Source organism: Rousettus aegyptiacus, unplaced genomic scaffold, assembly GCF_014176215.1.
Source record: "Rousettus aegyptiacus isolate mRouAeg1 unplaced genomic scaffold, mRouAeg1.p scaffold_m13_p_13, whole genome shotgun sequence".
Taxonomy (NCBI): domain Eukaryota; kingdom Metazoa; phylum Chordata; class Mammalia; order Chiroptera; family Pteropodidae; genus Rousettus; species Rousettus aegyptiacus.
The window spans coordinates 68,713,001-68,740,123 of record NW_023416288.1 but is presented as its reverse complement, the minus strand read 5'-3'; the positions used below and the strand labels follow the sequence as shown (position 1 = coordinate 68,740,123).

The 27,123-nt window shown below is 34.7% G+C and overlaps 1 protein-coding gene across 1 annotated transcript in view; it reads left to right on the top strand.

Annotated features, from left to right (window-relative positions):
* KCND2 (potassium voltage-gated channel subfamily D member 2) overlaps positions 1 to 26,915 on the top strand; it is a 449,220-nt gene extending 422,305 nt beyond the window's left edge. The window contains exons 2-6 of the mRNA XM_036230989.1: positions 7,991 to 8,153; positions 16,954 to 17,049; positions 18,964 to 19,056; positions 22,402 to 22,649; positions 24,260 to 26,915. Of these exons, the coding sequence (XP_036086882.1) occupies positions 7,991 to 8,153; positions 16,954 to 17,049; positions 18,964 to 19,056; positions 22,402 to 22,649; positions 24,260 to 24,437 (778 nt within the window). The 3' untranslated portion in view covers positions 24,438 to 26,915. The remainder of the gene's footprint in view (positions 1 to 7,990; positions 8,154 to 16,953; positions 17,050 to 18,963; positions 19,057 to 22,401; positions 22,650 to 24,259) is intronic.
* Positions 26,916 to 27,123: the final 208 nt, after the last annotated feature.

Here is a 27,123-nt window from a genome sequence, read left to right as displayed (position 1 = left end):
TCTATTAGCCGCAATCAGCATCGGAGGCATTAAGAGGGAGAATATTACTTTTATTGGACAGAGATAAAATTGTCAAGAGGTTCTTCAGATAAGCACTGATGCTTGAGCTTTACCAATGTAAATTAGGAGTTCACCCAAAGGATTTGTACAACAGGGGATATTCTATTAAGAAAAGCATATACAAAGCCATAGAGGAATGGAAGGACGCAGTATATTCCATTAATAGAAAATTATTTGTTCCAGTTTGAACATAGAGTGTGGGGTGAGCAGTGGAGGATGGGATGGCAAAGTCCTGAAATGCTGTGTATGTCATACTAGCGAGCTGGAGCTTTTTCCTGCAGGTGATGGAGAGACAATGCAGGCTTTTATGCCTGGAGAATGACATGATTAGACTCTAAGATTTGTGAGGGTGAAAGGATAGCTCCAGGCAACAAAGACTAGGAACCCAAAGCAAGAGAAAATATTTCCGGTGGTCCCACAGCTGGGGCAGACAGCCTCCAGTGTTTTTTTATTTTCTTTTAATGTGTGCCTCACAATAATCAATTGTACATACGTTTCTGCAACTTTTTAAAAATAAAGAATAAAGTAAGTGTTCCAAACGTAAGCTCTGAAAAGTATACTTTGAAAGCATTCTTTAGAAAGAGACTCTAAGGACTTACTGATAGTATTAGTTTAGGTAAAACACATTTTATTAGGATGTTAGGTTATAATCATGTTTCATTTACAATCTTTAAAGCCTCATTTGATCATATAATTAAAAAACAAGAGAAAAAATAGAAAAGAATTGTTTTTGAAAAAAGGCACAACCAGAGGAACGTAGTAAGAACTGCTGAAATCTAATGTTGAGTTTTGAGTATTAATTTTAGTAAATGTAATAAAAGCATCTTAGTCCTTTCCTCAATTCCCCCCATTTCTATATGCGAACCCATTTTTTTTTAATTGCCCCTAATTTTCACACTAAGGGTCTTGGTTAAAAGGCTTATAGTTTTAAATCATGCTTTAGTGATATCTCACATTACAGAAATTCACTGATCTTTCTAAAAGAAATAGAAAATACTCTCAGACTTATTTTTCATCTTTTTTTAAACATCGTGAAAAGAGACAATATAATATTGACGAGGTTTTGTCCTGTTCAACTATTTCCAGAGCAATAAGGTGTCCAAACTATATCCTAAATATTGAATGTATGTAGGCAAAGATAAGAAATCAGAACAGGTAATTTACTGGAAATACTTGTCACTGTGAAAACCAAAAAAGATCCTGGTTTGTTTTCAAACTTTCATTTAGGTTTTTATGCCCCCTAGTGGATACTTGGGATTTCTGCGGTTGTAAAATAATGCTGACATTTTTACAGCATCTCCTTTATGCAATGTGTATTTATATCGGCAATATATATATGGCATTCATATGCCCCCTATATATTCAAGCCACAGGGGCTTAACATTATTTGGACCATACAGCTTTTAATAATTTAGTAAAAGCTATGAAAACTTTCAGAAAAATGCCCATGAAGGCACACACTATAATGGAGTTCTTGACCCACTTAAATTTATACATAAATTCCTAAAGAGTCCATGGACTTCTGGATGAAAACTAATTAAGGTGTGGGATTCTATAGTAGATGCTAAAATTGTTAACATGAACAATGGGAAAAGGAAAAAGGAAAAATATTTTTAAGTAGCTCAAAATTTAGCTTACATTTTAAGAAACAAGAGAACACAACATACTTCAAATAACCATATATATATAATAAAATCCAAAAAAAATATCAAGTTTTCAGGACAGCTAGTCTAAAGCTAGTCTAAGATAGGATAGTGATTAATCCTACAGGCAAGAGAGGTAGAGACAAAATCAAAGCAGCTTTTTAGGCAAACATTAATTTTAAACTGTCAAAGAGAAATCTATTATTGAAGTAATACCTGGGCCCTTCTAGCAAACAAGTTCTGTACCACAAGCAGGTGTTACATACCAACACTCTAAAAAAAAAAAGTCATTTGCTATTTGCAAACATTGCAGCTACTATAAAAATTATCCATCAAAATATATGGTTCCTGCTAGAATACTAAGCTGATGGCAGAAAATTCATGAATAACGTAGCTAGTGAGACCCTAAGGGGTAGAATTATTAATTGCGAAGTGATCCAGCTTACAGGTCAGAGAAATTATTTCTCAGACCTCTCTGACTAGCAGTCAGGTCTAGGAGAAAACTCAAACACAAAATCAGTAAAATACAGTGAGAGAGAGAGAGACAAAGAGAGAGAGAGAGAGAGAGAGAGAGAGAGAGAGAGAGAGAGAGAGAGAGAGAGAGAGAGAGAGAGAGAGAATCGGCTAATAGCTTTCACCAAGATATTATTATACATATCACTTACATCTAATTTTTCAAAGGATGCCATCTTTAGTCTGTTTGGGCTGCTATAACAAAACACCACAGATTTGGTAGTTTAGAAACAGCAGAAATGTATTTCTCATAGTTCTGGAGGCTGCAAGGTCCAAGATCATGGTGCCAGCAGTTTCAGTGTGGTGGCTGGTGAGGGCCCATTTCCTGGTTCATAGATTGCCTTTTTCACAGAGTCCTTAGGTGGTGGAAGGGGTTAGGGAGCTCTATAGTATCTCCTTTTATAAAAGCACTAATCCCATTTATGAGAGCTCATGACTTAATCACTATCCAAAGGCCCCTCCTCCTAAATCATCACATTGAGCATTGGGATTTCGACACATAAATTTTCAAAAGACACATTCAGACATATCATAAGATATCTATTTTTCAAATATTACTTTATGTCCCATGTGAAGTTGTTGGGTTGTGTTCTGTTTTGTTTTAACTAATATAGTGTTTGAAATACAGTATTTATTGGACCAGCACCTCCCCTGGACTTCTGTACAGCTGCACAGGATCTATTCACTCCATTCCTTATACCTAAAAATTTAACTTGTTTATTGTAATTAAAAAAAGGGGGGGGGAGGAAGGTGAGAGACTGAGTTACAGTAAGCGCTGAGGTTTATTTTTAAATCAGCATTTTCTTCCTGTTATGTGAAGGTCTTCTCTACCTTCATGATTGTTTATAAAATACATGATTTTTGTTTTTTCTGTTAGTATTCATGTGATATAGTTTTACAGATGGAAAGTCATGCTTTAGCTGGGGAGGTTTGACTTATGTAACATTTCTATTTTATCAAATGAGTCTATATTTATACTCTTCAAATAAAAAGAGATAAAAATAGAAACTACATGAATAGGACTAGGAAGCTGGCCGTGTTGTGTTCGAACAGAAAGAAGATTCAAGAACATATTTCTCCATTTGAGATCTAAAGACAACCGCACTCATTTCTGCAGAAATGACAAAAAGGGGAAAATTGAGCAGATATTAATAAAATTTGTTTATATTAGTTTTAAAAATTATGCATACTGTTCAACCTATTTTGATATTACTTGATAAATTGAGAGGGTGGATGTACAAATAGATGATGATGATAAATAGATAATATATTCACTCTACTTATTTAATTAACCAGCTTTAGCCACTTTTTTGGCACTGAGAACATGCAAGAATTTAAGTACTTTACATGAAAACTCTGGATGATATTTAAGATTAAAATCTTTAAGAACCAACAATTTAATCTTTCCTAAAGAATTGGTCTTGCACTCAATATGACCTTTAACATATGGCAAAGATTGTAATTGCAACCAAGTATTTTAAGGCAATTTGTGCAAATTTAGAATTAATATTTTATGTGAATGACACCTCCATATTGTACCTTTTAACTGATGTGAGGAGGAAAGGGAGTAATAAACATGAAGTTTGGCAGATGTCAGGGTGAAAAAAATTCAAAAAGAAGATGGAGTGGCTCTACATGGCGATGGAAGGGAGAGAGCGAAAAGTTAGAAGCAGCTGAAGGATGTATAGGAAAATCTCTTCAATTAACAAAGTTCAGGTCTGCTCATTCTTATTATCTAAAACTTTCTGATACTCGTTCTTTTATATTATACTATCCTCTCTCCTATTTTTTTTTAAGAATTCAATATTTGTCTTATTTGACCTTAGAGGCCCCTATAGTCTTTGAATAAATTTTATTTAAATATAGAAAAATGTTTCTGTGAAAACAAAAACACATTGACATGATGTTTTAGTGTAACTCTTTGGGAAATGGAATTTTGAAGATGAGACATAATATTAAATTCTGAAGGAAAAATGAAAGAATAGAATATATAATGCTCTGGGCTTAGCATAAATTTAAGAATAAGGAGTCAAGAAAAATGCAGTGTGTTTTTATATGGAATGTAAGAAGAAAACACCAATTGTTAAACCAGTTGCCTAGGATTGAAATAATCATTTAAAAAATGCCAGTACTGTAGACAATATTTTACTAAATGATCATTTAGCTACAGTAAGTGTCACTTTTCATTATACAGCTTTCTTTTCTAAGTCTTTCCTGAGTTTTGGAGATATTACTCCTGAAATATATAATGCCATTTTGCTTCTAAGAGTATAAATATTAGTTAAAAGATCCTTTGTTAAACAAATGAAAGCAGTTGATTTTTCCAGAGAAATATACCCCATTCTAAGCAGATTCTGTCCCCTATTACAACTTTGTAGATAAAAACGGACGCTGTGAAAACAGACAGTCAAATTAGTAAACCATGCTTAAAATATGACAAATATCAATAGCTATCCAATTTTTAAAAGGGAAGCAAAGCAGGGTGGAAAAAAGAAAGAGCGATATATACTGGACCAAGGGGCGCATGGCAAAGGGCAGCGGGCGCTGGTTGGCAATCAGCCCGGCTCCAGCTGTGGTTATCTGCGATCCCGGGGCGCTGGCGCCACCAGAAGCGCCCTTGCAGTTCTGCTCACTTGTGCCTTCACCATCTCCCTCTGCCTTGACCTCAGAACAACAGAGCCTTAGACACTATCCTAATTTGCAATAACTGGGAAAGCTCTGGCTTTCTACCCAAGAGTGAAAAGATGGCAGAAAACGTGCCAAGGAATGAATGAGCAATTACTTTCCCTTCCTCCTTGCACCGGAACAATTGCAGTACCGACCAGCTGTCTTCCTTCCTTCCTTCCTTCCTTCCTTCCTTCCTTCCTTCCTTCCTTCCTTCCTTCCTTCCTTCCTTCCTTCCTTCCATTATAATCTGTGTTTATATTCAAAAAAGAGTCGCAGGGACTCTTTCTCTAGTTGAATCCCAGGCACGTCATCAAAAATTGCTTTCCCAGGGAAAGCTTTATTAATTGGCCCAGAATCCTTTTGAGCAAAGTCCCTCAGATTCGATTTTCTCCCTTCTTTTAGCGGCGACCCTTCTGAGTACCTGAATCTCCCCCTTTCCCACCATCACCACTTGCTACCTGAACTTACCAGTCTGTCTTCGTAAAAGTCTTCCTGAGCTTTGAGTCCATACCCTACAGTTGAATCCTTGATTTTCTCTAATAATTACAAGTGTGATAACCTTGTCCACTCTATGACAATAGTGAGCCTGAAATATAAAAAAAGTCACTAAGTTCATACTTCAGAGGGGGCACAAAAAAAAAATCACTAATAAATACTAATTTTTAACAAATGTCTTAAAGAGAGGCAGGAAAAACTGTATGACGGATTCATCTAACTATTTCATTTCATATATTTACGTCTTTAAAGGTTGATTTTAATTACATGGACTCAATGCTTTTATTCTCTGGTCATAACAAATAGCTGAATTTTATTTACCTTCCCTTTTGAGAAATACTTTCCAGATCTTAATTGGCAGACATTAAAATCAAACCCCTTTTTTGAAAAGGTGCTTATATGTCTGTGGGGGGTGGGGTGTGGGGGAGAGGGGTACAAGAGGTTACACTTCTCCAGGGCCTCCTGCACACTCAGTGCAAATGGAAATATTTTCATAACATATGGCTACATACTCAATGTAAACTGTGGCAAACATAGAAATTGGCTCATGTGCACACAGCATTGTATAAAAATTGATCTTCCAATTCTACTGATCTATCCCTATAGTAAGAAATTGCTCAAGCTTGTTTTGCTTGCTTCATAAATTTCTTTAGTTTTGACCATTTCCTCACTAACATAATCTTCAGATTATGGTTACTCCCCTGGTAGCCTACAGAAAGACATCGTGTTTCATATGGATACAGTGTTCCAGTCCCTGGGTTATTATTATTTTTTACGATAAATTAATACTGTCTTTCTGATGCCAAAACCTTGTGAGAATTTTAGTTATGGTGAATTAACTCTACTGTCCATCACCTACAAACACTGACAAGAATGAGCAACCGGGTCTTCAAAGCAGAGGACCAAAGATATGAATTTATTTAAGACACACAATAGAGCAACTCCTGGTTATATTCTAATCTTGGTAGGGCAAGTGAGGAGTCAGACGATAAACACATTAGTAAATTAGAAAAAATCAAGTGTTGATAAGTACTGTGAAGGTAATCAAATGGGAAAATGTTATTTAAAAAGGGCAGGGAGACAATATAACCACTATGGATAAGGTGGCAGGAAAATAACTTTTGGAATGGAGACATTTAAGGCTCAATCTGAATAATGATGATCTTGGGGCTGTATATGTGACGGAAACCCAGAGGGCCAGTGTGACCAGAGGGCAGTGAGCTTAGTGCAAGGCAATGTGAAATTAGGCAGGAACTAAATAAGAAGTTTGGATTTATTTTTGTTTCAAGTCTATTAGAAGGTGAAGCAAAGTAACGATTGTACAATTTCCCTTTATAAAACTGTGAACTCTGGCTGCTACATTGGAATGAGTAATAAAGTGGTAAATGTAGAAGAGAGTTCAGGTAAGAAGCCATATCCATGGCTCTGGCAAGAGATGATGGGCTTAGATTATTGTGGAAAATGGAGGTTGAGGAAAGAGACCCAAATAAGATATAATTTGGTTTGGACAGAGAAAACATGACTACCTGAGAAATGAGATGAGAAGACTGAGGATTTGGTGGCTCTTTCAATTTTGATATGAGCATTTGAGTGGTTTACGGTTCCACTTAGTTAGAGGTGATAAATTGTGGGTGGAACGTATTTGAGGGTGGGCAGCAGAAGTTAGGAAAATAAGTTTTGGGGTTTTTTGGCTGATTTAAGTCTTAATTGGCTCTTCCACACACAGAGGTAGAAATAATCAGACAAGACCACTAAAGGTTTGAATCTGATTTTCAAGATAGACATTGGGGCTGTCGATATAAATGAGGGTATCATCAGCATATGGATAGTAGTCTTAAACTACGAGATTGGATGAAATCACATAGAAAGAGGGTTTAGATGGAGAAGATAAGAGGACTTGAGTTTGAAACCTAAATTACTCCAGCATGTAGAAATCAGTTAAGAAAAAAAGAGCCAGAAGAGAAGATGAAATAACAGTCGAGGTAGAGGAGCACCACTACAGGAATTTTCTAATACTGAAGCCAACAAAAAGTGTTTCAAGGAGAGCGAAGTCAACTAACCAAATACAAATGAGAGACTGAGTAAGATTACCGTGGAGAAATGGCCTTCAGATTTAATAAGAGAAGGTTAATGGGACCTTGGAAAGTTTATTTTTAAGTGATTATATCTGATGAAAGGAATGTGATTTAACACTTTTTCTACTTACATTTTATAACTAATCCAATATTGAAAAAAATTAAGTGAAAAAGTGTGTTATCTAGACTATAAAATTCAGCGTGGAAGTATTTATGATTAAGTAAATGTAAAGAACTGTGCCATATTATAGAAAGGACAAATTGAAGAGCTATCATTACATCATCTAGCTTAAAATATTTTCCAATCAAAAAGATTTTTAAATGTTAGAATCAATTTCTGCAAGGTTAAAACATTACTTTTTATATTCGGATATTTGTAATTTCTGATTTATTAAAGTCTCAAGCCATGTATACTGTAGTCATGAAGAAGAGATAAATTGTTCCAAAATATCATTTGGCTTAAAGCAAAAAGGTATTTGTAGCAGATGAAAATAACTTTATGTGACTTAAAACAATATCTTTTTTTCTCTAACCCAGGTACGGTGACATGGTACCAAAAACCATAGCAGGGAAGATTTTTGGATCCATCTGCTCTCTGAGTGGGGTCTTGGTCATTGCTCTACCTGTTCCAGTGATTGTATCCAACTTCAGTCGGATCTACCACCAAAATCAACGAGCAGACAAACGGAGAGCACAAAAGGTGTGTGTTTTGCTCTGTGTAATCATGATTCAGCATCTCCCACTTATAGTGAGCTTTAAAATCCTTTACTGACTATTCGTGGTTTCAGTTTTGATCGATAGTTGCATTAGTCAGCAAAGCTAGGCTGTATCACAGCAAAAGAGAACCTTAATATCTCAGTGGCTTAAAACAAGGAATATTTCTCAAACGAACTACAAGTCCATTACTGGTCCAGTGATGGAAACTCCATTTTGACAATGTGCTTCTGCAATCATTTAAGCAGGGGTAAAAGGACATGATGAATCACACACTGACTTTAAAACCTCCTCCTGGGACTGGGCCAAATCATTTCCATCTCTGTTGCATTAGCCAAAGCAAGTCACATAGCCATGCACAACTTCAAAATGGCCAAGGAAATACAATCCCACTATGCAATCAGAGGCTGAAAGAAAGAAATACCTAGTGAACAACACTAACAACAGCAGCAAAATCAAAGATAGATTCTTGGCAAATTTTATTAGAATCAGTGTTCTAGACCTGATTCATTTAATCTCTGTCCATCAGGGGTCAGGCTGGTGCCAGTAGACAAGGGCTATTAAAGGGCACCGAAATGTGTCTCAGATATTTTACATAATTGACACAGGAAGTGGGAGAAATCCGATCACTCGTAACCGAGTTCTATTCTTGGCTTAGCATTTTATTGTTTCTCTGAACTTCACACCAGTTAATTAATCCCTCTAAGACTAAGCAAGGTGCATAGTCATCTGCCAAATGGGGAAAATAATACTCACCTCACATCAGATTAAGCAACTATGCAAATGTATATAAATCTATACAAGCATTTCATATTAACTTTATATTTATTGATGGCTTACTATGTACTAGGATTTGGTTTAGAGTTTTAAAAAAAATTGTAAAATCTTTACAACACGTATAGGAGTTAGTTGTATAAATGAGAATCCTAAGTACCTAGAAACTGAGAAATTCTAAAGTCACATATCTAATAAATTGGAGAAACATGGTTCAGTCCAAGCCAATCTGGCTTCCAGGTTTATATACTTAAACACTATAGTAAATTGCTTCTCAGAAAAACTGACTAAATGTTAGCACATTTCTCTTCCCCATTCTTCGTCAAAATAGATATCTTGAGAGCTGGGGCCCTTGTTGCTTTGAAATAATTTTGGAAAGCTTCGTAATTTCCTCAGGACTCTAGTGCTAGATATCCAATATTCTGCATGAGACACTATAGCATTGTCTTTTAAGGATAGATTCACTTTTCTTAATATCCAAAACCATTCACAACCAAGACTAAAGTGGACGCACAACCTGTAATGTGTTACAGTTATAAAATATCAGAGATTTTAGGGCAGTTCATAACTGACTTTGTAGGAATTCTAGAATAGGATTTTAAATATGCTTTTGAACAATGTCAGTCTTTTTGGTAAAGTATGAAATCTCATGAGGTAACTCTGGAAAGTTCAAGTTCATCATTATAGTCCCACAGCACATTGTTCAAAGAATTTCTTCATGTCCTTTGTCAAATATCCTCTTTCTTTAGCAAAGAATCACTCTTTCAGCTTATAGTTTCTGCTTTAGAGAATCTCCTATATTTGGACAAGTACCTAGTCTTTAATTATTATAGACAATAGTAATAAATAGACCAGTTACCCTGAATATATAGAACTGCTAATCCAACAAACAGGGAAGGTTAGGAAAAGGCATCTTCTGGACAGTAGTGGTCTCCTGCAGGGCATACCTTTGGCAAGCAGAGAAGGAGGAGTTTCCAGGGGCTTTCATGCACAACAACTGTGGTTCTGTCCACACATTAAAATCCCTATACGGGGCATGCAAATACATTGTTTAAAATAATAGAATCTTAAGAAAATCTTAGCTCCCAGCACCCATCAATCTCCATTCTAGAAATTTCTTCTTTAATATAAGAACTACCTGTAAAATCATTTTCTCAATGCCAAAAAAAAAGCTACCTATATGAAATCTGTAGGAAATACAAATTTGATTTTAAATAAACCAATCTTCAAAATATCTGTATTTTTTCAAACTCCATCATCTGTAACAAGTAAATCGACAACAACAACAAAAAAAAACTTAAAATATTTTAGTAGTCTTTTTTCCTACATAAATTTAGGATGCAAAAATTTTTTAATGTGATGTCAAATGAGTACATTAAGTTAAAAAGTGTTTTATGAATGCTTTTTAGTAGCTTTAGCATATCTCCTATATTTTAAGTATCTACTACCATAAAGTGTGGATTTTGCATATTATGACTACAAAAAAATTGACTTAATAAAGCCAAATATAATAATCTGATGTGATATGTTCAGGAAATAGAACAATGAACTAAACATATCATCTAAGAAGGAACAGTGGATGTGGAACTAAGTAAGTTACCAAGAGATAGTTTCTATTTTTCTTATAAGAAGATAAAAAAAAATTATTAGATTAAGGTAGTTTAGATTTATCTGGAATGGGGTCATTTGACAAATAATGAAGTTAGGCAAAAATAACCTGCTAATTCAGTCAAGCAAGAAGTCCATTCAATAAAAACATCAGTCAAGATGAATAACAAGAAACATTAAAATGATTTTTTAGAGCAGATTTTGTGGTATTTAGTTTAGCCATCGCCAACTTCAAGCTCACACAAAAACATGAAAAATATACAATATGCATTTGGACACATTCCCATCATCACTCAGGGATGCTTTCCCTCTTTCAGGCTCTTCCCGCTAGCAAGCACCCTTCCTGCTTTTACCACCTGTCCTTGTCCTTTAAAGGGACTGCACCATTTACCCCATTTCTATCAATCCTTGATTAGTTCTTAACAAAACATTGACATGTGGGTGAATCTAGACTTAACTGTGACCTCTTCCCCACCCCTATCATTGGAAAGTAGATTTTAATGGATTTATTTATTCAATAAAAATTTATTGAATAAAATATAGTAGTCAAAATAAAGCTCAATTGATGCAATGACAGGTGGCAGAGTTGATATTTTGAAGCAAAGAGCCTACCCTGTTTTCAAATACAGATCCCACCTCTTAGTCATCTGCATACTTAAAGGCTAACTGGTAAATAATTATCATGTATAATAGTAATAGTAATAGTAATTATAATTTAATAATGCTAACAGTAACAACAACCCTCTCTAGAGTTTCTAGTATGTCTCAGGTGCTTTATATCTGTTAACTACATTTTCACAATTAATGTGCAAAGGGAGTGTTATTTCCATTTTGCAGATAACTTATTCATACTTACACACCTATTGTTTAAAGTCAAAATCAAGAAAATTCTGGCATTGTTAGAACTATGAGTCTTTAGGGATTTTCCTATAGATAATTCTAAATACAGTGATAATCTTAGAATTAATGAGACAATGTAGAGACAATGTACAATTAAGTGAATTTTTTTTTTTACCTTTCACATGAGATGTTGACTTTGATACAAAAAAAAAAAAGATGTTACCAATATTCAGTCTTCCATTTATCACACTCTACTATAGTAGTTCTCAAACTTTAGATTCATCAGAATCATCTGGAGAGCTTGTTAAAATACATCTGATTTAGTATCTGATTTAGTAGTTTTGGAGTAGAGACTAAAAATGTGCATTTCCAACAAGTTCCCAGGTGATGCTGAGACTGCTGGTCTGGGGACCACACTTTGAGAACTGTTGCTTATACATTCAGCAATGTTCAAATCAAATAAATTTTTTTTTTTTTACAGAATGCTAGAATAGTTAAAAGGTAAAAATAATTTCTTGCTAGGGCATCAGAATGATCTCTTTTATATATATGCCTTACTGTTAAAGCATACAGATGAAACTTATTGGTTTTGGTTTACTAAGGTCACCATAAATATATAAATATATATTCACCCAGATCCTACCTCAAATCTCTGTGGATAACCTAGTGATTTTCTATCTGTGTATAGCTTAATATTCCTCTATAATCAACACATGTAAAAATTTGGAGATTACACACTTCTCAATATTCACTCTACATTTCAGCCTTATTGAATTATTCACCTCTGCTCTTAAGTCTCCATTCCATCCCCACACTACCTAATGTAGCCACCTGGCAAACTCACACTCAGAGGTCAAGACTTAATTCAAATTATCACCCAGTTTATGCAAATTTTTCTGAATGGTATGAACACCGTTAGTTGCTTCCTCTTCTTTTCTTCCACAGTATTCTACATAGTCTATTATTATGTATTACATTATATTCTCCCCCTTCTCCATTGTACTGAGTACAGTGCCTGAGATAAAATAGGCATTTAATATTTGTGTAATAACTGAAAGACTGATTAACAGATTTTATTCACCATGATACGTTCTCCATTTCTAGAGTAGGATGGACATTTCCAAGACCAGGTGCAAACAATATTGGAAAGCATGATTTTTTTTCTACTGTACCTTCCTACATCCTCTTTCATTCCCAATTCTTCCCACTTCCATTCCCCTTTTTGCCCTCTCATTCCACTGAGCATTCCTCTGATCCTTTCAGTATCCTTTCCACTGGCCTAAATTCAAGCACTGTTACAGCCCGGTGCTGACATCACCAGGATTAACCAAGCTCTAGAGCTGGGAATCTTGCACTTTCTTCCACTATTTCCTTCCTCTGTCTATTTATATTATTATTTGACACTAACTCGTGTCATTTCTAGGGGAGTAATTTCCTTAGCAAATGTAGAGATTCCAAAAAATTCCTTAAATTTTTGAAAACTGATGAAGCTTAATATGCTGCCTCCACAGGAGGCATTTTACTAAACCTTAAATGAAAATAACAAGTGTAAATAAAACTTCCAGAATAAACGGTACAAAAAGTTTGTGGTCTGATATTTGAGGGGTAAGAAATTGCCTCGGATTATAATTGCCTCACTCATAAAGCTGCCTAAGATACCTTTGTTTTTTCAAAAGTATTGTAAACATTTTGTGATTTAGTAAGAAGACAGTGTACTAACTTCTCTCAGTCTACTTCATACCTCATTTAGAAGATGGACCCCATTTAAGGAAGTTGCTGTCTCAATGGTTTCTGGCTTATACATCTTTCTCTGATTGGCTCCCCAGCCTCTGTTCTAGAAAATGCACTGTAAAGTCTATATAATGTCATTTGGTGCAATTGAAAAACAATTCACTTGCTAAAAACCACTGCATACTTGCCTCTGAATGTTCCGCAGTAAGATAATTCCATGTCAAATTAGTTTAAGAAAAATTGCATACTATATCACCCTTTCATCTTCACAACGAGCATCCACACTATGATCTATTGTGAAGAAGCCAACCTAAAAAAATCTGTTTAAACTCTCAGCATTTCCCAAATTTTTCCTGACCACAGAACCAGTTGTTTGTTTCATTTTGTAGTTTGGATTTTACCCATAACGCTACTGGTTTCTTGGAAATGACATTGAGAAACCTTGCAAAATTTAGAGAATTTTTTTAAAAACTGAATTTATGAAGAATTGGCATGCATAGGAAAAATGTGCTCATGAGACAACTAATTTTTCCCAACACCATCAATATTTCTTAAGGCAGATAAAGAATTTGAAGATAACTGCAAAGTTATTTTTTTACACTGATGATATAAACTTTATTTTTAAAATAAAATTTTGAAAGCCTCCTATTGTCCATATAGGCTAAGGATTTACTGAATACTTACTCTAACTTCCATAATATTTACTTGTACTTTACCACGCAAAGAAGTTGTATTTCCTATAGGGCTGGGGGTTGAGGGCCAAAAAGAATGCATTTTCTCTTATCAGTGAATGGTATTCTTTTAACCTCCTAATTACACAGCCAGAGTTGTGAAGATTGCCATACTGAGTGGGTCAGAAGTAAAGTGATTTTCTAAAATATCTTTGTAAAAGAATTTACTTCAATTATCTACTGGAAACAAAGATGTAATCATAGGTCAATAAAGGCTAACATCCAGCAGACATTTTGGTGTGGTGCTCCACAAGACCAATTAAACCCATTAACTCATAGTATTGTAGGAAAATGAAAGAAAAATGATTGAAATTGAGATGGAAGGTTCTTTTTCTAACATAGAACATGACTTAGCAAAATGACTATTCTGTCTCTAACATAACTGCTTCTCTTTCCCTAAGCTTAGAAATACTCTCTGTGGTAGTGGTTGCCACTGTATGTAGGCTTCATATGAGAAATACATTTCGTTTTCCTTTGTTGGACAGTATTTTGGTCAGTTTATATGTGTCCTTTATTAAGGACATAATGTGCTCTAATACCACCACTAAATGCTTAGAGAATGGTATAGATGAGACCAGTAACTATGATATAAGCATTATAATTATATGCAGTCATTGAATAAAGGGAAGGAAGGAAGGAAGGAAGGAAGGAAGGAAGGAAGGAAGGAAGGAAGGAAGGAAGGAAGGAAGGAAGGAAAGGAGGGAGGGAGGGAGGGAACTTGGAGGATGAAGGGAGAGGAAAGGAAACGAAAAAGCATTGAATGTTTCAGGAGACCAGTGAAACTTGAGGACTGAAATTTCAATACTAATTCTTTCTGGAAATCAAATGTATATTTAAATTACTTATTTCTGAATTTCTATGTCAATTCTAAGTCATTTCCGAATGTGTTTGTTGCTCGCCATTGTTTTATTCAGTCTAACCTGAAATCGTGGCTGCTCAATACAGCTTTGGAAGTTAAAAATTTTCTACCTTCCAACTTCATTGTCTAGTATTGTCTCTGTATTTTGAGCAATGTAAACATTATACCGTCAACAAATAATAAAATTTATCTATTTTTCCTATTACTTATAAATGTAATCTTTGTACAAGTATTATTTTAACCTGGAATCAGCACATAGAAAGAATAAATTCATGGAGAAAGAGAGGCCATTCTCTTCAAATTCATGGAGTTGAAGGCAGACGATATTTTAATGCTATTTTGAGAGCTTCAGATGTCTTAAATGCTGTGGGTGAAAGGGCATCTTGATACAACTTGGGAGGGAAGTTTGGTAAAACCTGTCCGACAAAACACACACACACACACACACACACACACACACACACACACACTCTTTTTGATTCAGGAGTAATTTTGTTTGTAGAAATTTGTCTTGTAGATAAGCTCATTATGATTTCAAAGCAGGAGGCATCGCTCATAGTAGCAAAAGATGCTTTAAAAATTAATTGTAGCTGTCTGGATAAATAAATGATGCTTCATTCATACTGTGTATATTATATGTCTATAAACAAATGAGGTAGATCTATATGAGTAGATATGGAAGAAGTTCCAAGCTGTAGTAAATGAAAACAGCTGAGTGCAGAAGTGTGGAGCATATTCCCCCGAGTAAAAATATATGTGTATATAAATATGAATATATATACTTGCTTTTATATGCCTAGAAAACTTCTGACAAGATTCTAGAAAAATAATCAGTAGTTGACCTTGAAGCATAGGAGTAGGGCATCTCCAAGGTCTCGAGAGACTTGACGTGTTTTTCATTCATGTTTGTAGCATTATAATTTTATCATATGTATATATTTATTTTCTATTTTTAAAATCTAAAAAAAAATTTATTGTTACTGAAAGGAATATTCCAGAACAAGAAACTAAAGATACTATTTTCATAGGTTGTTTAGAAAGAAAGAAGAAGGTGTCTTTGTGGGATAATTTTACAAAAAAAATTCTGATTCAAGTCATCCCAGCCGCTTCCTTACATACACGTGATAGATATGTGTCATATAAATACAATTATCAAAACAGTGTTCTCCAGGACATGAAAACCAGACTCATTCCACAACAGTCTGGAGAAGATATATAACAGCAGTTCTGAAGTAGAATGGAATACCGGAAATCTGGCTAAACAGACAATTTGCTCCATAATATCACTTTGGCGATTAGAGGATTTAGGATGAACAATTAAAGTGGCCACCCTAAACCCTCCAATGTGAAGAACATTCTCTATACATAAGTGCTTAAAAATTAAAAATAATGTTATGAATCTCTTTGAAGTGGCACATTATGTTCATTTCACCAAATTTAAGAATGAAATAGAAATTCAGTGAGCATGATTTTGTTTGGACTTGTGCCAATACGAAGTGGGTAAATTTAGGGATTTTTTTAGGAGCCCATATTGTTCTGCACGGGGTCTATTTTGGCCAATTTAGCAAAATGATAGCAAAAAAAAAAAATTATATTTGAAGGCACAGATGCACTGAATAGGTTTTTTTTTTTTTTTAAGAAAAAAGGAGGGAGGGAGAGAGAGAAAGAAGGAGGGAAGGAGGGAAGGAAAGAAGGAAGGAAGGAAGGAAGGAAGGAAGGAAGGAAGGAAGGAAGGAAGGAAGGAAGGAAAGGAAAGGAAAGGAGGGAGGGAGGGAGGGAGGGAGGGAGGGAAGGAAGTGGTTCCTGGAACTTAATTACTAATTTTAAAAAGGACATTACTTTAAATGAAAAGGAGTTGACAGCTGGTGTCTGGGTCTTCATTTCCTTAAGTTACTCAAATTGGGGAAAGTGAAAATATAAGTAAGGAAATGCTGCTATTTTTCTCTTAACACAATTGACAGAAACAATAAAGAAATAACTCAATACTACTGTAAAGACTTAATTACAATTCTTAAATGCATAACCCAGCTACAAAGTACTTCGGTGATCTTACCAATATATATCGTAACTAAAATAAAGCACTCGTGATGAAAATTTAATTGTCAATAGTTACATGTGAAAAACTGGCATATTTTTTAAAAAAATTTGTACGCTGACATTAGGATTACGCAAGAGTTCGTGCAATGTTTTAAAAAAAAGAGTTCATAAGTATTAACAGGACATTCATTTTTCTTCTTTTATAGAAAGCCAGACTTGCCAGGATCCGGGCAGCCAAAAGTGGAAGTGCTAATGCGTATATGCAGAGCAAACGGAATGGTTTACTCAGCAATCAACTACAGGTATGGTCGAGCACCTTGCTTTTTTTAATGTTCAATGTATTGATGAATATTACATCAATTACTTCTACTTAGCCATATAATTTTATTGTGGTAATTGTGAAATGGTTACTGAAACAAGTGTCATTTTTTAATAACCTCACCCTATACAGTCTTATTGGCAGCAGCAGTTTAGAAATTGGGCTATGAAATATTGCCAGTGGATCACGATTCTCAAAACATGATTGGACAATAGTTCTACACCGTATCATGTAAACGTGGTATGATATTCTGCTTTATAATAAATATATATTTGGTCTTCTTCCTGTTTATGGCACGGGAGCTCCTAAATCCCTTGGAATTTCCTAAGTGAGAGCTAAAAAGATGTCCTTTTTTATATTAATGAGGCGACTTTTGGAAAGCACCCAAGGTTGGAGGCTGGTTGCCAGGGGAACCAACTAATTAATTATAGGGTTGGAACTTTCAGTCCTTCCGCCCCAACCTACTGGGAAGAGAGAGGGGCTGGAGATTCAATCAACTGTGACCATTGATTTAATCAATTTTGCCTAGGTAATGAAGCCTCCATAAAAACCCAGAAGGAAGGGGTTCCCAAGTTAGTGAACTCATGGAGATTTGGGAGAGTAGTATAATCAGAGAACATGGAAGCTCATCACCCCTTTTCATATACCTTGCCCTATGCATCTCTTTCATTTGGCTGTTTCTGAGTTATATTATACTCTTTTTGGTAAACTGCTAATCTAGTAAGTAAAATGTTTCTCTGAATTCCATGAGTCACTCTAGCAAATTAACAAACTCAAGGAGAGGGTCATGAGACTCTGATTTATAGCCAGTTGGTGAAAAGCACAGGTAACAACTGGATTTGTAACTGATGTCTGAAGTCTACAGAAGAGGTCATTACAACCTCCAAACTATAGCTGATTAATCAAAAGCACAGGTGATAATCTAAGATTGCATCTAAAGTGGGGTGGGGCAGTCTTTAGGACTGAGCCCTTAACCCGTGGACTATGATGCTGTCGTCTCTGGGTAGATGAGGTCCAAATTGAGTTGAATTGTAGGACACCTGGCTAGTGTCCAGAGAGCATTGCTTGATGGCATAGGGGAAACTCCTTGCCACTTTGAAACTGGGTCCAGAACCTTTCTAACATGGGAAAAGGCAACAATTCTCAAAGACTCAAATATCTCATTGTTTTTTTATCTCAAAATTAATTTATGTTTTTTAGAGTTTATTTGGGTAGAGGTACAAGGTGACATGTCTTGTTTTACTTTTTAATGGGAGGAAACACCATTTAGTATTATATAAAGGTCTCATAATATGAAATATAATTTGAAAAAACACTTTTACTTCATAACTTTCCTTTACTATAGGATTCCAATCATCTTTATTTACAAAATAGCTTTTATTTAGGTGAGCAGGACAGCAGTTTCAGGCTTATCTAAGTATCAGATTAAATTTTATTTTCCAAAAATAATGGCTCTCAGGCTTTCGAAGATAGTTGGTAGTCAAATGAGTAGGGAAGATTTAAATTTTCAGTTCAGTCTATGGCATGCCACCATGAACAAGCCTGATCTCATCTGATCTTGAAAACTAAGCAGGGTCAAGCCTGGTTAGTACTTGGATGGGAGACCACCTAGGAAGACCAGGTGGTGTAAGAGTAAAAAAAAAAAAAAAAAAAAAAAATCAGAGAGGTATGTCTAAAAGACCAAACTGCTAATTTGACAAAAAAAAAAAAAAAATGTAAATACTGATTATCAAACTTAAAAGCAATGACTCTTTATTTCTTTCTAGTTTAAAAATATATGTAATGCTGCCATTTAATCTGAAGAACTAGGCCAGATCTCTCTTTGGAAATGTGTAGTGGAGGCTCTCATTGTTTGCAAATAAAACAGAAAGCATTTCTCTCTTCTCTGTGTTAACAGTCCTCCGAGGATGAGCAGGCCTTTGTTAGTAAATCCGGCTCCAGCTTTGAAACCCAGCACCACCACCTGCTTCACTGCCTGGAAAAAACCACGGTAAGGAAGCAGCATGACTACCTGCCCTGGTACTTACTCCACAGTAATCCCATTTACTTTGGGGAATAGTCAGTGCTTCCCAGCAGGATTTCACTGTCTGTGATACTGGGGGGAAAAAAAAACACCTCCACAACATTTGAAATTATTTTGAAAAACTATGGTAACATTTCAACTTGGACAGTCCTTTAGAGACTTATTTAAATTGTTTTTATCCTTAGTATTTATCCTTAGTCTAAAATATCTGCTAAATGAAGATGGAAATTTGTTTTCCGGTACCCCACTGCAAGTTCTATAAAATATCATTTTTTTCCTGATTCTTAAATTGCTGATTAAACAGGAAAAAAAAGTAATGAATTTCAAGTGTTCCCGACATCTGGGTAAAGGGGATATCAATAACAATAACAACAACAAAAAAAAGAAAATGGCTACATATAAACATTTCCTTCGTTTACAGGTATAATTAACAGAAATAGATAATAAAAATGCCATAAGAAAAATGACACACTTAATCACTGATGTGCCCTTTTGGCTGAAGACTGGGTACACATTCCCCCATTTATAAGTTTCCAGTTGGATATCCTCTTTGACAAAGTCACCAATTCTCTAGCTAGGTTATGAAAAGGTGTTGTACTCAAGTAAAGGTTTGAACTGCATGCTTCACAACAGCCAACAAGTCAGATAACAAGGAGTTGGGGCAAAAAAAGCGACTTTATTCTGAAAGCCAGAAAGTTGAGAAGATGGCAGACTAGTGTCCTGAAGAACCATCTTGAGAAAGTACAGAATTCAGGCTTTTTTTATGTCAAGGAAAGAGGAAAATGCGAGGGGTTTCAGGTCAGGAGGTGATTGATGACCACAGACATCTGGACATCAGCAAGGGTCCAAGGGCGGTGGTGAAACTTCTTTGTTTTTGGTCAACAAACTCTGGTTGCCGTGGTCCCAGCCATAAGGTTCCTATAAATCTTTTGACAAACAATTATTGTTTTTGTACATAACTTCCTTATCTCCTTAGTAAGGTAGTTTAGTAAGGAGATTGTTTCAGTAATTCCTAGGCTACAGGTTAGATCTCTTTAATGATTAGCATATCTATGTGCAAGACCAAGCAAAAGTTGTTTACCTGGGAAGGTTGAAGCAAGGTAGGGCCAGACGCTCTGATTATTTTATTCTATTTCAGCATCACAGTCTGTGACCACAGAGCAGAATAAAATTTTCACCATATTTAGGTCAGATTTTCTCATTCACTCACTGGGGATGTATATTGTATTCTCATTTTCAACATATTGTCCATACATTTATTCATTTCCTTTTACTTAAATATATAGTCATTCGACAAATATGTATTACTTGCCTACTATGCTCTAGACAGTGAGTCAGACCCTAGATGGACTGTGAATTCAGGTGTGGCCTCTGCTCCCATCAACCTCCACATACGGGACAAAACAGATCTTACTAGAAAAGAGCAATGAACGCAGAAGCAACAGTGGGGCCACAGTAGAACAAGGTAAAGTGGGCGAGGCCAGAGGGTTCACGATCAGGCGAGGCTTCCTCCAGGAAGGAGGAACTTGAGTTGAGACCCACAGGATGACCAGGAGCTAGTTAGGCAAAGAAATAAAGGGCATAAAAGGCGATGTAACCTGAGGAAGGCTAGAACTTGGCCTAAGAGGACATGAATATATCTGAGGGTGGTAGAAGGAGAGGGTGTAGCGTGGCACAAGGAGAAAGGAAGTGGCTAAATAACACTAGGTTTCGGAGGCATGTGAAAAATTTTGATCTTTATCTCAAATGGAAAACTGAGCGCTTTAAACTAGAAAGTTACAAGACTGTGGCAGCATTTTTAAATAAAGATATAGACAGATCTGTAATTTACTAGGATACTCTTTGAAATTTAAATAATATTACTAATAGAATATATTTTTCCTATCTTTTCCTCTCTTTTTATTTTCATTTTTTACTATTTTATTATTTAACACTTTTTCTAAAATAAAAATTATTTAATACCAATCGATATAGTTTAAATTGAGTTGTATCAATTGAGCTATAAAAATATATGGTAACAGAATTTACAGTCTCTAATGAGATAAATTAAAATCTCATGCATTGTAACTTGTATTACAATGCAAAAGAAGAAAACAAAATGTGACTCCTTAGTGAACTTTTTTCTTTAAATTTTAATATTTAACATAAAATTCTGTTATCTGCTCATATTTTTCTCTGGACTTCAAACAATAGATTGTTACATTTCATTTATTTCAAAATTCATGTCTCAGCAAAGAAATGACAAAATGAGTAACTAAAACAATCTGTTTTCTATTAGCCAGGGAATTGCTTCAATTGTTTTACTAATATTTTAGGATGAGAGATAAAGTGGAATTCAACATGTGCAAAGCCTCCCATTATAAGATGATCCCCACCAACACCAGGAAAAAATAGTAATTGAAGTCATTCTTAGTGTCTCAGGCCAAAAATGTTTTCCCTTATGTTTCTGAGATAAAAGTCTTACAAAGGCATTTTAGGAGGTAATTCTTTATTAAATATTTTAAAAGCAAATTTTACACTGTGTTTTTCTAAGATGTGGTATAGGAAATGGTGTCCGTCACTGTTTGCTAGAAGAATTCCAAATGCAGGCAGAGATCATGAGTACAGCTAGTGAGGTATCGCAAAAATAAGAAAGGAGACCTGAAAAGTTCAGTGGTAACCTCTTTCAGCAAACATAAAGTAACACATTTTTCAGATAAATGTATTTTACTTATTTATCTAATAAGTCATATGCTTTTCTCTGCTAAGAATTTTATTGGAACATCTAAAGAAATGTGAAGTGTCTCAGATATCTCATTTTCTAAATAAAAAATGTTTTCAACCAAAATATTTGCTAATATGTAACAATCTAACGGGACATTCGATTAAAACAGTCTCTTTTCCATAATTTCAATCTGTTTGAAAAAGAAAAGTCTATGTGAATTTATCTCTGTGGATATTATCTATATTCATGTTCAGGTTTTTTTAGCTTATAACTTACAGATTTAATGTTTAAGTTAATAAATGATATTTTAAGATAAAGTCAGCCTATAAATAGATATTAAATCAGCTTGCATAAATAAATCTCGAGGTCTAACTAGAGAGATTTTATTTCCCTACAAATGCCAGTATAAGGTGGCTTCGATAGTCTAATCTTTATGAAAATAGTATTAGTTACCCATTGGATAGTTTCAATGTACATAGATATTTTTGAACTTTGAAAATAAAGCTATTCATTTTCTATTTTATTTATTTATTTTTAAAGCGTAAAGTTGTCTTTTTTAAAAGTTAAAGTGTGTTTCTTTCTTCCCATTCTTTACACCTTTGGAACAGAATCACGAGTTTGTGGATGAACAAGTCTTTGAAGAAAGCTGCATGGAAGTTGCAACTGTTAATCGTCCTTCAAGCCACAGCCCTTCTCTCTCTTCACAACAAGGAGTCACCAGCACTTGCTGTTCACGACGCCACAAAAAAACTTTCCGCATCCCGAATGCCAACGTATCTGGAAGCCACCGAGGCAGTGTGCAAGAACTCAGTACGATCCAAATCAGATGTGTGGAGAGAACCCCGCTATCTAACAGGTACCTGAGATTAATCTGTGTGCGGATGTACATTTCTGCTGGTCCTCAGAATGTAGCCCCACCTGAAGTCATGTCGCTGCCTCTGTGGCATCCAAATCCTAGAGTTTAGTATGAGGCGAAACTTAGACTGTAACAAGTAGGACAATGAATCTACTATAATATTCATTAAGAGTCAAAAGTAGTAGTGGTTTCATTGTTAAAAGCAGAAAGAAGATAAGATGGTCAGGCACTCACAAATGTATTTCTGCCTCTTCGACTCCACAACTGTTTCTTATTTGAGTAGACACCTTTATACTTAGGAGCCCCTTAGGTAAATGCAAATAGCCCAAAATGATAGTCACCACTGCTAAAAGAAATAAATTAAAGTGACATTGATATAATTGAAAAGTATTCAACAGCACCTAAAAATATATCAACACAGTCAACGTGACAGTGAAAAATAAAACTATGCCTACACCAATCTTTTGAACCAATAGATAATTTTGATATAAAAGTATCTCTGGCCACAAAAAAAAAAAAAAAAAAAAGAAACCACCACAAAAATTAATCCAATTAAAGAAAGATAAGTGAAACGCTAAAATTATTTACCTCTGGTGAGTTTATGGACAATTTAAGACAAATTTTTTTCTATTGGTATTTTCCCTTTGCTTCTCTTTTTGTACTACTTATTTTTACAATTCATTAAAAAGATCAAAATAATTTTACTTTGTTCTTCATATTAAATAGCTTATATTTTTAGATTAACAACCATTAATTCAGTGCTACTTCTTTGTTGGCATTCAACAATCTTTGTGGAAAACCTGGATGAGATTCTGAATTCAGGCTATATTAATTTACATAAGTTAGATGCCTCTGGAATCAGAATATTAAATGTTGGAACAAAGAAAGATTTCTGTCTTGAAGATATTCTACCATTCTGAAGTAGAAAATGGAGAAATTTTTAGAAAGAAAATAAATCTTGACATAAAACTTAATTTAAATTATTTTTAATTAAATAAAGTTTTCATGAAAATGAAATATTTTTAAGTTCCTATGTCTACTCTGCTTGCTCTTTGCCCCCTTTCTCCCTTCCCACCTACAGTATAAAATTCATATAAAAACTTAAGCAAGTCTTTAAGTATTAGTGATTGCTAACTTTTGGGAGTTCTTAACTTTTGACTGTGAGGGTACCACATATCCCAAAGAGATAAGATAGTAAAATGATTTCGTGGTCAAAGAATTGAAGTATATTCATAGGATAGATCCTTTTTCTGATGGTATCTCAAGCCTCTCAGAGGGTCTGTCTTAAAGAAAACTCTTCTACCTTGCACACCCTAGGTCCTCCACAGCTTACCTGTTCCTCTTGCTTGCATTTTTATAGGAAACACTTTGTTTGAGAACCACTGTTGGAATCAAATTTAGCTGGCTTTTAGATATTTATTTAATATTAATGACCTGACTAATGTTCACTTTAACATACATTAAGGTTTTCTGCATCATCTTTGTAAATCATGGTGATTATTCTTAGACATTTAAAATGTTACATATAAACATGAAAATATGTATATTCGATTGCATGGAAAAAATTAAGTAAACAACTTACTTTCTTAAATCTATTTTTTCCTCATCAGCCGATCCAGTTTAAATGCCAAAATGGAAGAGTGTGTTAAACTAAACTGTGAACAACCTTATGTGACTACAGCAATAATAAGCATCCCAACACCTCCAGTAACCACTCCCGAAGGAGACGACAGGCCAGAATCTCCCGAGTACTCGGGGGGAAACATTGTCAGAGTGTCTGCTTTGTAAGACGATCAGAATCGGGTCGAAAGAACACTTGAACCCTAGTTGTGGAAAGAATCTTAATGTGGAAGAAAGAAGAAACAATAAACCTTTGCAGATGAAAATGACAAAGCAAGAAGATTGGCAATGGAAAAAAAAAAAAAAAAAGCTTCCAAACTAGAGGATGGAAATAAAACCACCAAATGGCATTTCTAGACAGAGTTTGACCTCTTACACAGAGGAGTGGCCTGTGGCCCTTTGACTGTGTGAATGAGCACAATGAAATGCCACCTGTTGATGCTTCTTATGACCAGAACTCTTTTTTAATAAAACGAATAAAATAAATCTTTGAACCTAATGTTCCAGTTGAATGCAAAACAAAAAAAAATATGGAAAACATTTTGATAAAAATTTTTCCTGTTAAAACCATGAACATTGGCTATGATGAAGATTATTGCATATTTAAAAAAAAAACTCATGCAACATATTTGTATTGACTGAAGGAAACCATCATAATGCATGCTAAAATTCTTTGGAGCTGTGATCTCAGTTTCTTTATGTTGTCTTCAGAATAGGCATGAAAAACTATAATTGTAGAAAGGGGGGATTTCTGTGCACTTACAACAAGCTGATTGTTGATGTTCCATGGTGGGCCGTGCAAATAAACTCCTTTTAGAACTACAGCATTTCTCATAGGGATGCTCAATAGTAAATCTAAAGTGTTCAGATAGTTAAGTATTAATTGTCATTTTAACTTGCACCTAGATACTGTTACAACTGCAATAATTCATTGTATACCTGTTGTATCAGGAATCAGGATTTTTTGTTGTCGTACTTTCCAGATCTTCATAAACACGGTGAGAGCCACATCCATAGAAAAATTTCTAGTGTGGCCAAGTTTTAGATCACTTTTAACCCAAAACTCTTGTGTCATAAATGTCTTTCAGTAATATTCTTCGGTCTGCTGTATTCCCGTGACAGTGCATTACTTGTTCCTGTGTTGCGGTAGCACCTTTCTATTGGGTTTATCATCATCAACTAGACTAACATTTTGTAGTTCAAATGACCTTTCCTACTTTTCTATCCCCAACAAATTATCTTGTAAGTAGATTATCATTATCAATTCCCTCGTCAAAAATTAGGGGGAAAAAAGGAGTTGACATATATGAATTATCTCTAACCTCTTTGCTGTCATGGAAAAGCCCAGATACTGGATATACCACTGTAGGTTTCAAGAAAAGAATTGGCTGGGACTAATATCACAGGATCAGTGATCCCAGAATCTCACTCGACGTATTATTTATTTTGCTTTAGATCTCAAATACGTTTTGAGAATAACTAATGTGAATCGAAATGCAGAGATAAACTGGAGTGCTTTATATAACAATACTTGATGAAAGCACGCTTTCTACACCATTGGGGAAGACTGCACAAATTTATTTCAGAAAGGTTCCTGTGTATTGCAGGGAGCAATTTTCTCTACAAAATCAGGACAGGAATTCAATGATGCAGAGTTGATCTCTATGTACAGTTACGTGAAAAGTCTTGATTCCTTTTCGCCTTTAAAATGTATCAGCAGACATGTCTGCACATGACTGTATAAAAGTTTTATGTCAAATGAAAAGTTTTGTTCATTCTAAGTCAACAGTGTAAGGAATAAAGTTTAGCTTTTGTACATGGAAAGAGTTAATAATTATCCCTCTATTATAAAAATTTTATAATGCTTATCATAATTTATCATAAAAAGAATTAATCCAACTCTTTTCAAGTAAAGCCAGAAATTCTTGCTTCCCATTTCTAGAACAGCTTCTAGAAAAATGCTGTGCACACAGTAGATTTTAATAAATGTTTGCTGAGTGAAAGTAAGATAAACTCTACTATTGGGAAGAACTGGCTTTATTTATAGTATGTCTTTTTAAAAGTTACTAACCTTCCTGGAGTGTGAATATTAACAATTATATTAACACCTGCCTCATGTCACTTTATGCTTCTAGAGCAAATATATAGTGAAACTTCTTTGATGGCATTTGTTGAAAAACTTTTTTAAAAGTAGACTAAAGAAAACACGATCAGGAATACTTAGGTTTTTTGATTCCCAATGAGAAGTTCTATTTTCATGTTCTGAATATTACATTGAAAAAATACAGTTAGATTATTTCACTTGAAAATTCTGCCTCCTTTATAGTTTATCATTTATCCAAAACTATTACTTTCTTTAGACTTTTGGAAAAGAAAAAAAAAAACTTTTTGGTGTTTTAGGTGATTTAAAAATATACTGTATTGGTGGTGAATGACTATTGATGACTGTGTTAAGTGCATCTGTATTGTAAGTGAAATGTAATTATTTCTGTGTACCATATGGAGTAATCAAGGTCATTGTTTTTGACAATTTTCTTTGAAATTCATATATCTTATTTCAAAGGATAGCATAATATGTGCATTATGCTGGAAAAAAATAGACTTTTGGAGAATACTTAAATAAAACATGTGCATGCTTGAACAGGACACATGGTTGACTGTTGCCCTTTTTTCTTAGACTTCCATCCTTTCCAAAATCTAGGATGTGCCACACTCCTAATACATATTTGGGAAAACTCTGTCACATGTACAAACTAGATTTAAGTGTTACTCACTTAAATCTAGTCTAACCCAAAGGAGATATCAGCTTTCTGCCAACCATGGGAAATTAGGCAGAGACTTTAACAGAATAGTT